The sequence below is a fragment of the Lissotriton vulgaris genome, unplaced genomic scaffold (genome assembly GCF_964263255.1).
Source record: "Lissotriton vulgaris unplaced genomic scaffold, aLisVul1.2 SCAFFOLD_388, whole genome shotgun sequence".
Classification (NCBI taxonomy): domain Eukaryota; kingdom Metazoa; phylum Chordata; class Amphibia; order Caudata; family Salamandridae; genus Lissotriton; species Lissotriton vulgaris.
The window spans coordinates 295,963-309,099 of record NW_028250124.1 but is presented as its reverse complement, the minus strand read 5'-3'; the positions used below and the strand labels follow the sequence as shown (position 1 = coordinate 309,099).

Below are 13,137 nucleotides of genomic sequence, written 5' to 3'. Positions count from 1 at the left end.
GCTCTTGTGTTACTGTGGACAGCACTTCTATCTCCAGCTGTGCAAAGACACAGAAACACAAGGAGGGTTGTGTGTCAGTGCCATTGACTAAAATAATGTCTGACTTTAATATAGTGTCTAAAATATCATTTACAAAAAGTGAATCTCTTTGACTGTTAATTTCTAACTCTATGTGTGATACAACAGTAGCGGCTGCTACCGGACCCGGGTGGTGGGGCAGGGTATGGTAGGGGGAATGAAAAAAGAAAAAACACTTTCCTGTGATGGCCGGCCGCCGTCTCTCCTCTTCTTCCTGTCTCTGGTCCGGCAGCGGAAATCAGAGGGAAGCACCTTTGGCTGCAATGTAGGGTTGTGACTGGTCGGAGCGCCGGGAACAGGGAGCCTTTGCATGCTCCTGACCAGGCTGTGTAATCATCCTGGTGGGGAATATACAAAGGGCCTCATTAGGATCGAGGACGGACTTGCGTCCGTCCGCGACCCCAGAGCAGGAGGGAACCTCCGCATGGCATGCGGAGTTCCCTCCTGTGCGATTAGGATGTGACCGCCACCCTGGCGGTCACATCCTCTATTTTTAACATTAAGGTGGGTGCGGCTTCAAGCTGCACCCGCGGTAATGTTAAAAATGCAGGTGTTGCATTTGTATGCAGAAAGAGGCAGGCACCGCGCGGTGCCTGCCGATTTCCGCATACAAATGCAGGGGGGTACCATAGGTACCCCCCATTTGCACTCCCCACCCCCCTTCACCTAGGGGGCCCGCAACGGGCCCCCGCAGTGAAATTACACATGCTTTTCCACGGCGGAAAACCCGCCGCGGAAAAGCATCTGAAACAGTCCATCCTAATATGGCGGACGGTGTCTGACAGACACCGTTACCATATTAGAGCTTTTCCACCGTGGTTGTAAGCCAGCCGTTGCGGAAAAGCTGCGGATGGAAACCAGGACCCACCAGCCATCCTAATGTGGGGTTGGGTCTTTGGTGGGTCCGCTGCGGATTTTCCGCATCCTCCGGGCCGGCGGGGGCTTCCGCCGGCCCAGAGGATGCGGAAAATCCGCAATCCTAATAACCCCCAAAGTGCCAGGAATGTTTGGCCGGCCAAGCAGTCCTGCGCACTTAGGGAGCGCTCACCACCCCTCCCCACCACCACTGGATACTTATGGCACAATATCTTTGTCAGACAATATTTATTCCTCAATATTCTGCTCCCGGACCCACAAAGAGGAGTCACTCTCAGATCCATCAAACATTTCAACACTTTGTTGCATGAACCACTTTACATGGCTGATCTGGACTCCTCTCGTTATCTCTTTCTCTTCTTCTCTGACTCCCCTTCTCTCTCACTTCCACGGTCTCTCTGCCAACTCTCATCCTCTTTTTTCCTTTCTCTACCTCCCTCTTTCTATATTACTGTTTCTCTCCCTCTTTCTATTTCTCTTTCTCCTTCCTTCCTTGATCTCTTGGTACCTGTCTCTCCCTCTCGCTATCTTGCTGTACCTGTCGCTCCCTCTCTCTATCTTGCTGTGCCTGTCTCTCCCTCCTCCCTCCCTTTATCTATCTCTTTGTATCTCTCTCTATCTTCTCTATCCCTCCATCTCTCTGTACCTGTCTATCACTTCTCTGTCCATCTCTCTCTACCTGTCTCTCCAACCTCCCTCCCTACATCTCTTTGTATTCGTCTCTCCCTCCTCCTCCCTCTCTCTGTCTCTCTGTACCTGTCTCTACCTCCATCTCTATGTACCTGTCTCTCCCTCCATCTCTCTGTAACTGTCTCTCTCTCCCTCCCTTTATTTGTCTCTCCCTCCCCCTCTCTCTGTCTTTCTGTACCTGTCTATCCGTCCTCCCTGGTACCTCTCTGACCTGTCTCTCTCTTCCTCCCCCCTCCATATCCCTGTACATGTCTCTCCCCCCTCTCTCTGTCTCTCTGTACCTGTCTCTCTTTCTCTCTGCCCCTCTCTCTGTCTCTCTGTACCTGTCTTTCCCTCCTCTGTACCAGTTTCCCAGCACAACCTTCATGACAGACAAGGACGTCTCCCTGGACAGAGCTGCCCCAGGGTGAGGAATGAGCCTGGAACAGAAGATTCCTCTCCATGGAGAAATTTGCAGCCTCATCTGAGAGAGACTCTGTGTCTCCACAGAGGTGAGAGAAATTTACCTTTTAACTTTCAAAACACACATTTGATTTGTTAATGAAAATACATATTGTTCTGAACGTTTACATTGAATTACAAGACTTGCACAGAGCAGTGCTTGTTTTGAATGTGTTTTTTGCAGGTCCCATCTTTCTTATTTTCAAATACACATTTGCTCTTGGACAGACCAGAACAAACTCTGAAAGTAGTTCAGGTTTGCCAGGGCCTGCACCGCCTGTGGGACACGTGAACCTGTGGTTCAAAGTAAGATGGAGGCAGAGCAGGGGAGGGGCTGAGAGAGGAGGTGGAGAGAGGACAGATGCAACCTGTCCTTTGACCCCAGGGGTCAGCTGCACTCAGCACACTGGACACACTTGGTGTTTGGGTTTGGCACTGGGTCAATGTTGCACATAACACAAGCTGGCTTCACCTCTGGGGTTGTTTGATTGACAGCAGTGAAGATACTTCAGGTTATTCTACATTTACTTTCATAGCTCTAATGCTGCACTCGTTTACAAATCAATGTGTAAAAAGGACGCTTGGATGATGTCATCAGTGATGTCATAAATGATGCCATAGAACATGTCATGAGTGATGTCATATGTGAGGTCATAAGCAGTGCATGGCGGGGGCTCAAGGTAACTGGTGCATTTCTGTGATTTATTTTCGTTCAAAACAAGGCTGTCACTGGCAAATTCACCAAACTATAACGTTACTTTAACTTTTGTTTTTTCCGTGAATTTCTATTTTTTAAATGTAAAGTAATATTTTATTACCATATGTAAGGCCAACCCGGCAGGTGGGTTGGCCAAGGGACCTTATGCGTTTTAAAGAGGAGTCATCCATCTGGCCCCTCCCCGGGCTTTACTAAGCACTGGGGACCCCATCCCTCAAGTGGCCCCCACCCATGAGGCTTATCAGGCCCTGGGAACCACATCCCCTAAGTCTTGTTTTTAAAAGTGTTGGGGGGAGGGGGCAAGTGACCACTCTCCCTGAGCCTTGTCAGCCCCTGGGACCCCGTACTAAGTGGCCTTTTTTCTATGAAAGGGGATGGGGGACCACATGGTTCCCCCTCTCAGAGTTTTAATAGGCCTTGGGCACTTCATACCAAGGGCTGTTTTTTTTAATTAAAGGTGGAGGGGGGGGCTGTGTTGCCCACATCACTGAGCCTTATAAGGCCATGAGGGCCCCATTCCCCAGGGCCATTACTTTATAACTAAAGGGGAGGTGGGTGTGTGGCCCTTACTCCCCAAGCCTTATTAGATCCAGAGACTTTTGAAAAGTTTGAAACAGTTTGTTCGGCTACTACGGCCTGGTTTGGGTGACCACTTCTGGCAGGACAGAGATCTAGGGGGCCAGACACAACACTTTAGACAGTTACCCGGGCACCGGAATGTTTTTAAAGCAAGATCCACATTTTACTAGTCAACTACTATAGAAATCAACTGAGTGGTACAGATGCCGACTGATGCAGGAAAAGGAAAAGAATGCTCCATTGTGTTGCGGTCGATGGGGGTGTCTTTGTGGGTACTTCTCCGCCAACGGGTAAAGTGAGGCAAACTTGGCCACAGAGATCAGGGTCACTCAAAGGACATTGCAGTAGCAGGCCAACCGATGATGGGCTACTGGTCAGTTTGCACCGCGGTTGGGACGAACACATTAGGTGGGGGCCAGTGTCCCTTGGGTACAAATAATCCAGACTTGGATAGGACTCCTGGGCCAGGCAGACTCAGGTGCAACTTTTGGCAATCTAAGATTTATCCTCTTAGGTACCCTGAGAATGGTTGCGGCAAAACGTCTGCGGTGGCTACCAACTTGTGGATTTTGGCTTCTTCAGCTCTTGTGTCCCTAGAGCTGGGTCCGGGAGATTAGCCGACTGATCTTTGGAGTCAATGCTGTAGGTTGGGGCTGAGAGTCAACAGTTGAAACTTTGCTACCCCAAAGTTCAGCAGGTGCAGTTCTTCCGACAGTGCAGCCTCTCTTTGTGCGGTTCCAAGGGCAGCTGGGCAGTCCTTCTTTGGTCCTCTCTCTGATTCCAGAGTGATCTGATGGTCAGAGTGACGGGGTGCCTTATTTATCCCAGGAAAGTGCCCTAAGGGGATCATACGGTCACTTGCAAGTGGACTACTGGGTCCCTTCCTACCTAGTGACAAAGTTACTGTGATGTTTGCCATCTGGCTATCCCAGAGTGCGATATCCTTGCCCCTTTCAAGATACCACAACCCTTGCACAGGCTTCAGTTGCTTGGCAGCCCACCCTAGAGATGTTGCTGCCAGAGGACTACACGCCCGGAGTAAAACCAGTTTGAGGTTGAGTTTTCCCTCCTTGAACCTGTTTCCTGAATCCTGCTCAGGGGTGTTGGTGCTACTTCCCTCACAAAGGCGGCCTCACCTTTGAAGCTCTCTTTTTGGGCTACAAACCTGAGTGGCCATCCTGGGAGAGGAGGTGACACCTCACGCTGTGGTAACTGCCTTTATTCCTGGACCGGGGGGTCGTTCACATGTCTCCCCAGGTGGTCAGAAATCTGTCCTTGTGCCAGAGAGGCTCCTGCTCCAGCTGGAGTGAAAGTTGCTTAACTTTGATTGTGGTAATAAATGTTATCCGGGCCTCAGGTCAATTTAATGCGATGATTAATATGATACCTTACATGACCCAGTTACGTAGTCCCATTCAGCAGGTAGCCACATTAGGGTGCCACCGGTAACCCTGTGTTAGCCAAAGGGGCTACTAACTTTATCCACAGCAAAACGACAATTTGGAAAATATATGTCCTACTTAACAAACTACAGCTCCCTGCCTTGGGGCTCTATAGGCCTTCTTTATGGGAAACAGCCATTGCAACGTGGCTGTAACCATGCAGTACCTTTACCGCGCATGCGTTACAGCGCATGCACTGTAACCACGCGTAGCCATTACCACGCATTGTATTACAACGCATATGCCTTTATCACGCAAGCGTTACAGCGCATGCACTGTAACCACGCGTAGCCATTACCACGCATTGTTTTACAACGCATATGCCTTTACCACGCAAGCGTTACAGCGCATGCACTGTAACCACGCGTAGCCATTACCACGCATTGTATTACAACGCATATGCCTTTACCATGCAAGCGTTACAGCGCATGCACTGTAACCACGCGTAGCCATTACCACGCATTGTATTACAACGCATATGCCTTTACCACAAGTTAACATTGTAAAGGTATGAATGGGAAAGGCATATCCATTGCACTGGTGGAAAGGGAATATGCTGGTAACAGTGGTAAAGGTGTCGGTGAGGTCAAGGCTTTCGGCATTGTAAGAAGCAATGGAGCTACCCTTGCGCTTCCTCTTGACGACCTGTGCCACCCCTCGCCTCAGAAGAGCTACCTTGTTGTCCTGTAGAGGTGAGGGGGATTGGGCCTGGGACAGGGGTACGGATTTAGGGCTTTATACTGGATTGTTTCTTTATTTTCGCCCTCATCCTCCTCGACCTCTCTGCAGCCTTCGACACAGTCTGCCACAGCACCCTTTTAAAACGCCTTAGAAACATCGGAATACAAGGAAAAGCACTTGAATGGATCACCTCGTTCCTCACCGGAAGAACACAGAGAGTCCGCCTTCCACCATTCAAGTCCGAGGCCACTGAAGTCATCTGTGGCGTACCACAAGGATCCTCACTCAGTCCCACCCTCTTCAACGTATACATGAGCCCCCTCGCGGCCATCGCCCGCCAACACAACCTCAACATCATCTCTTACGCGGATGACACTCAACTGGTCCTTTCTCTCACCAATGACCCCAGCACCGCCAAAACTAACCTACACGAAGGAATGAAAGAAGTTGCCGAATGGATGAAACACAGCCGTCTGAAACTGAACTCAGATAAAACAGAAGTCCTCATCTTAGGTACATCCCATTCTGCATGGGACGACTCTTGGTGGCCGGAAGCCCTTGGAAAAGCACCCATCCCGACAGACCACGCATGGAACCTAGGCGTTATCCTGGATTCTTCACTTTCAATGAACAGACAAGTCAACGCCGTATCCTCATCCTGCTTCAACATTCTTCGCATGCTCAAAAAAACATTTCGCTGGATCCCCACCGAAACCAGAAAAACAGTCACCCATGCTCTGGTCACGAGCCGACTGGACTACAGAAACACCCTCTACGCAGGTACTACCGCTAAACTCCAGAAGAAACTCCAACGAATCCAAAACGCCTCAGCCAGGATCATATTAGACATCCCGCGTAACGAACACATCTCTGGTCACCTGAAAGACCTCCACTGGCTACCCGTCAATAAGAGGATCACTTTCCGACTGCTTACCCACGCACACAAATCACTCTACGACATCGGACCAGAATGCCTCAACTCACGACTTTCCTTCTACATCCCCTCCCGCCAACTACGTTCTTCCAGCCAAGCCCTCGCCACTGTACCTCGCATCAACAAGACCTCCATGGGAGGCAGATCCTTCTCATACCTGGCAGCTAAAACATGGAACTCACTCCCCACTTACCTTTGCCTTACCCAGAACCACCTAGCATTCAGAAAGCAACTTAAAACGTGGATATTTGACAAGTAATCCTCCTCCCCTCCCTAAGCGCCTTGAGACCCTCTGGGTATGTAGTGCGCTATATAAATTCTTTGACTTGACTTGACTTGACGTTCACTTACAGACCCATACAGCGACTCTCACACCTACTCAAACACCCACAAAATCTTTCACACACCCACAAAATCACCCAAACACCCACTCTCAGACCCATTCATGAAAAAGGCAAAATCCATCAGCCTGCTAACTATCGTCTGATTTCCCTCCTTGATATTCCCTCTAAACTCTTTGCTCAAACATTATTAAAATACCTAGCTGCCTGGGCTTTTGACACTGGGCTGATCCCCGTTGAGAAAGGAAGTTTCACCCCAAAGCACTCAACGATAGACCACTGTCTCATGCTGTGGGGAGTCTCAGGGAAGTCCCTGGAGTGCGTAGGTGGCCTTTGCTGCTGCTACGCTGACTTCCGAGGGGCATTCGAAAGGATGGACAGAGGGACACTTTGGCGAAAACTCCAGCAGTGGAATATATCCGGAGCCAGTTAGGCCGTGTGATGAAGAGTTATAGTGACAATTGGGTCCGAGTGGACCTGGATGGGCTAGGCAGCCTGTCAAGTAATATCCAGGTAGAGAGTGGCTTACGGCAGGGGAGTGTCCTAGCGCCCCTGCTGTTTACTCTGTACCCCGCAGACCTCCTCCAAACGTTAAGTTGCACCCATAGTTACTCTCTTAAGATTGGGGCCCAACAACTACTACACTCAGCAATTACTCAGGAGAGAGTTGTTTGTGGATAAACCATGCCTCTTGAAAGTCATTGCTCTAAAGACTAATCAACAAAGTAAGAAATCAAACCATACAGGTAACTCTATCAGAAACCAGAACACCATCATTGGTCAACATGGAAAGAGGTTTTATTGGATACGTCAGATTTGCACATAACACAGCACACAACCAGAACAGACGTCTCAGTGGGCAAAGCACTATGGGCCGGATGTATCAAAAGATATTACCCATTCTGTGTCTATGGGGAAATGTGCTGCTGCATAGGGTCCTGTTGTATGGGTTCGGGCCACCTTATGAGTGTATGTTGTATTAGCATGGCTTTTCTGATTTTAAACGCCATCTTTTTCCTTTGCTTGCCTCTGCAACATGGCGTCTCCTGAACTGGATTTTAATCTACTCATCAGTCCCTTAGCTACTCATGAAATAGATTGTTCTGGTGTAGGGTTTATGGCCTGCGCATGTGCACATGGCGTCCTCGGAAATTGGAACTTTTGGACTGCGGCCAATTACTTTCTGGCACATAGTTTTTCCGAAGGAAAAAGATGGCGTTTAAAATCAGAAAAGCCGCTAATACAACATACACTCATAAGGTGGCCCGAACCCATACAACAGGCCCATGTCACAAGCCACTAGTAAAATCATTCTTCATCCTGGAGAAAGGTGTGAGCAGGGAGGTCGGTGTGTTGTAGATGTCTACGACACCCAGGAGAAAGGTCTTAGTGAACAGATGAAGTTATTGTAACGTATACTACAGTCATTCATGGTGAAGGACAGGGGTCTACGGAAACTGGTCAATATGTTTCAAAACAGAACTATACTCGGCCATTACCGTGGAGTGACGCCTCAATGAACAGCTTAGACCGTTCCAAAGCACTCCCATACACATACATCTGCAGGAGACCTGTGTCCGTGTAGAGCCTAGTTCACTGAGAAATATTACACCTGCTTTAATTAAAGGATTATAGATGAGATGACATGTTACAAATAGTATCACTAATTAGTAGTACAGAAAGAATAGTAATTTAACATGTGTGTGGTATTGGGTTCTCCAGGCCTACATATTCCGCAAAACCCCCTACACCATAGAACGAATGTTGGCACGGAAACTGGAAAATGCAAAAAACAAGTTTATTAAGACCCCATGGGGTGGTGGTACATTCCTACAGCACCCTTCGGTAATGCAAGAAGTATCACACCGAACATCGGTGCGAGACATCTTTTATACAGTTTTACAGCAATAAAAGAGTAGGCGGAACACAATTGCTCAGTTTTAGGTACATATATGGTCATTTTTGGAACACAGCCAACTCATGGGAGGAGTTACAACATCACTGGTCAGTTTGGAGGGACACTCCTAAGCGATGACTGTCCACTAGTACAGAGGGGTTAACTGCGCATGCGCATGCTTGACCAGTACTAATAATAGCCTGTTGCTGGGCAAATTTGAGTGGTCAATGATATAAAGAAAGGACAAAGGGTATGCTGACCACGAGGCGACGCATTCATATAAAATGGCCGCCAGTGTGTTCAAAATGGCTTCCGAAAACCATAATCAAGTTAACAGGAAATGCGTGTAGCAAAGCTTTACGCTAACCCGATCACCGTCAAATTACGACAGATGACCCTTTTAGCATTCAGCTGAAGCTACCTCATAGTGGACATAATCAGGGTATTCATCCTCAATATCAATGGACATAATTTTTGCTACTTCTTTATGAATCATTTGTTCATTCTTGGTAATAGCTCGTCTGGATGGGATACAAGCAGAAAGGCACATGGAACACAACATAGGGCCACATTGAATACAAAGACATAGGAAAAATAATATCCCAATTATTACACACAAGATTGTCAACAACTTCCAACCCCAAGTACTAAGTAACGTCCAAAACCACCCCGAAAGTGTCCAAGTACCATTATCAGGATGTATCTCAGCAGCTATCTTGTGTAACTTAGATATTGCATCATATACAGAAGGTGAATTATCTGGCACGTATACACAGCAGCTACTTCCGATAATGTGACATGCACCCTCACGGTCAGCTAATACTACGTCTATAACCATTCGGTTCTGGAGCGTCACAATTCTGGTAATCTGAAGTTCCTCAGTTAAGTTCCCTAAAGCAAAAACTGTCTCATTAGCAACAGCTTCTACAACACGTGTCAGTCGTCTTATTTTTCGGCTGTTCAAAGCAGCCCCAACAAATGAGAAGAGGCCTAAATTAAAGTGTCAGTTTGATCAACGTCATCGAGAGCTAATGTTCTCTTCACTCTGTTCAGTATAAAATCGTGATACAGGATGAAATCATTATGATACATAGGTGGGGCAATAAACACCGGGGTAATACAAAAGATATATAACATGTTCCTAACCAACCTATAGGGAAACGGTGATAACCTTTATTTCCACAGATAAAGTACGTGTTTCGTAAAGCCACAAAGGTGATACCATTCGGAGTGTCAAAGGTGAGAGTAGTGTTACATTCACTTCTTCCTACTGGGATTGTACCTTTATTTCGGACACACAAGTCGGCTTTTGTATCAATAACAGTAATTACATGTAGATTAGACACATTTACATTTCGTTGGTTACTATAGATTCGTGGCGAGGATACATTGTCGGGCCGGTATTCTTCCCATTCAAATTTAGTTCCTTCAGCTTGTGGATAACCATCTCGATCATTAAAACAGACCTTATTGAGTCGGAAAAGTAGTCCACCTTTTGTCGGCCATCGCAAAGTAAACAAAAGAGTATACCAAGCATTGCAAGAACCATTATGGGAAAAAGGAAGTGGGATAAGCGGAGTGCCTCCTTTCTTTTGATGTCCAGGCAACATCCCACATACCCAACAGTTCGAAGTGTTCGTCATGTTATGAGTGTGATGCAGAATCTGGATGAAGCTATTGTTCAGATAAGTCTGTCTGTGTCGTTCTTCGTGATAAGGCAGAGTAAAATGAAAATGTTCAGATGGAATTGGGGTAGTTGGCAATAAGTGTTCTCTTGCCGGCACCAGGAGTTCTACTACCCAAGCTATCACAGCTATCACCACAATTGTCATATCAAAGAGTACTGAACCAAGGATTCTCTTATTTCGCATTGCAGAAGATGCCATAGTTCAAAGTTCAGAATGTCTCAAAAAATAACTAAAAATAAAAATATGAGTGCTGAGCTCCGAGGTAGCCGTTGGTTTCTTCTCCGAGATTCAAGACGGGTGTCGCTACACTTGGCAGAACAGATCCCCCCCTTGATATTCCCGGCTTCCGTTTCACAAACCTGTAGCGGTAACTCAACCAGTCTCGCACAAAACAACTGCTTTTCTTGGTCGCAAATTGTATCTTTCTTTTCCAAAAACGGTGTGGTCCGGGAAGGCTCCCTCCGATTCAGTAGACGTGACAGCTGGGCTCTTCTCCTCGTCCAAGATGTCTCGATAATCAGACAGCACAGTTGGGCTCACCAGGTCCGGAGAGACTCGACGACAATGAGTCGAATGGACCCATCTTTTCCTGTTAGTAACTCGCACAGCCGTTTGTGTTGCAAGTAGCGCTTGCTCGGGCCCACGCCACATCGGCTCCAAGCTGCTTGCTCTCTCTCAAAGGACCTGACCATCACATGGTCGCCAGGACGAAGATTGTGAGCCTCTCCAATGGAATTGTCGGGGAGCGCTTCTCGAACCTGTTGATGAATGGAAAGTAAATCATTTGTTAATCGTGCCAAATAATCGTTCATCATTATACAAGGCACATCATGTAACAATCGAGGCTTAGGAACTCCCCATATATTCATAGGCCTTCCAAACACCACTTCATAGGGTGTGAGGCCAGTTCGGGAATGGGGCACTGATCTGATAGATAGCAATGCCAGAGGCAGAGCATCCGGCCACTTCAAAGACGTGGATGCCACGATCTTTACTAACTTCAATTTCAGAGTAGCATTATACTTCTCCACAAGACCTGCTGACTGCGGCTGGAATACAGCATGGAATTTCTGCTGAATTCCCAATCCCTTCATCACATATTCCACAATTTTCCAGACAAAATGAGGACCATTATCGCTCCACAAAAATTTGCTAACACCATAGCGTGGGAAGTACTCCTTGAGCAAAACCTTAGCTGTTGTCAGAGCTGTATTATCCTTCGTGGGGAAGGCCTCAATCCATTTACTGAAGGCACACACCACCACTAGAACATACTTAAGGGTTATTACAACGCTCAAGCTAGATGTAATCCATTTGTAGCACTTCAAACAGTGCTGTAGGTGGAACAATCCCTCCTTTCGGTGTATACATCCCTTTAGCAGGATTATGTTGCAAGCATATCAGACAGGTCTGCACTACTCTTTTGGCCGTATTGGCAATCTCAGGATGTTCCCAGACTCGCGTAAGCAATCTAGTAATTGCGAGAGCTCCAACATGTGCCAATCCATGTGTCATTTGGACCATTGTCTGCAAGTAAGCTGCACGCAATTTCCATCTCTCCATATCTTTGCTTCTCCAACAACCCTCATCGTACAACACTCCCTCCGTTGCCCAGGTTGCGAGTTCTGCTTCAGACGCTGATTTCTGAATGTCTAGTATCTCCTCTCTAGCATCATGCCATCGCTCAGCCTGCGATTTCACTACATACATTGGTGAGGCATTTCGTAACATAGCAGTTTCCCTCGCTATGCAATCTGCAAAGGCGTTTCCTTGTCCTACTTTGTCTGTCACTTTCTTATGTACACTACATTTGATTATCGCCACTTTTTTTTGGACAAAGTAGCGCATTCAGAAGGTCACGCACTGGATCTCCGTGCATGATGTGCACTCCATGTGAAGTCAGAAACCCTCGCTCTCTCCAGAGTAGGCCAAAATCATGCGCTACTCCAAAGGCGTACCGACTATCAGTGTAAATGTTCACACACAAGCCAGCACTCAATTCACATGCTCTTGTTAAGGCTATCAGTTTCGCTGCCTGGGCCGATTTCTGTGGTATTCATGCTGCTTCTACCACTGTCTTTAGTGTCGTGATCGCATATGCTGCGGAAGTTGTACCATCTGGCAGCCTTAAACACGATCCATCAACCCACAGTTCCCCATCCACATCTGGAAGTGGCGTATCCTGTAAGTCGACACGACCCTTTGTTTGTTCTTCAGTCAGGAAAACACAATCATGGTGTTCTTCCTGCTGGCCCTCAGCAACTGGATACAGCAATAAAGTAGCAGGGTTCAGGGTAGCACATCTCTTTAGCGTGATGTGTGGTGCCAACAGTGTGAGCTCATATCCTGTTAAACGTGCACTCGTGAGATACTGGGTCTTTGTTTGATTTAACAGAGCATCTACCGCATGGGGAACTAACACCAGCAATTTATGTGACAAAACTATTCCCTCACTCTGCCGTATGGCCACTGCTGTTGCTGCAACTGCTCGAAAACACCCAGGTAATCCTCGTGCTACGGGGTCCAGTATTGCTGAGAAATATGCGCAGGGCCTCTGTTTATCCCCGTGTGTCTGCACTAGGACTGACAATGCACACCCATCCTTCTCGTGTACATATAATGTGAAAATCTTTGTGTAGTCTGGTGTACCTAACACGGGTGCAGAACAAAGGGCTTGTCTCAATTGCTCAAACGCATTCTGGCATTCATTTGTCCATTCAACGGGCATCAGTGTAGTTTTGGACAATAGTGCTAACAAAGGTTTTATAATAT

General features: G+C 47.4%; 1 protein-coding gene across 1 annotated transcript in view; it reads left to right on the top strand.

Annotated features, from left to right (window-relative positions):
• LOC147663360 (zinc-binding protein A33-like) overlaps positions 1–13,137 on the top strand; it is a 44,215-nt gene that overhangs the window by 18,959 nt on the left and 12,119 nt on the right. Inside the window, exon 4 of the mRNA XM_086950496.1 lies at positions 1,992–2,135. Coding sequence (XP_086806622.1) covers positions 1,992–2,135 — 144 coding nt within the window. The remainder of the gene's footprint in view (positions 1–1,991; positions 2,136–13,137) is intronic.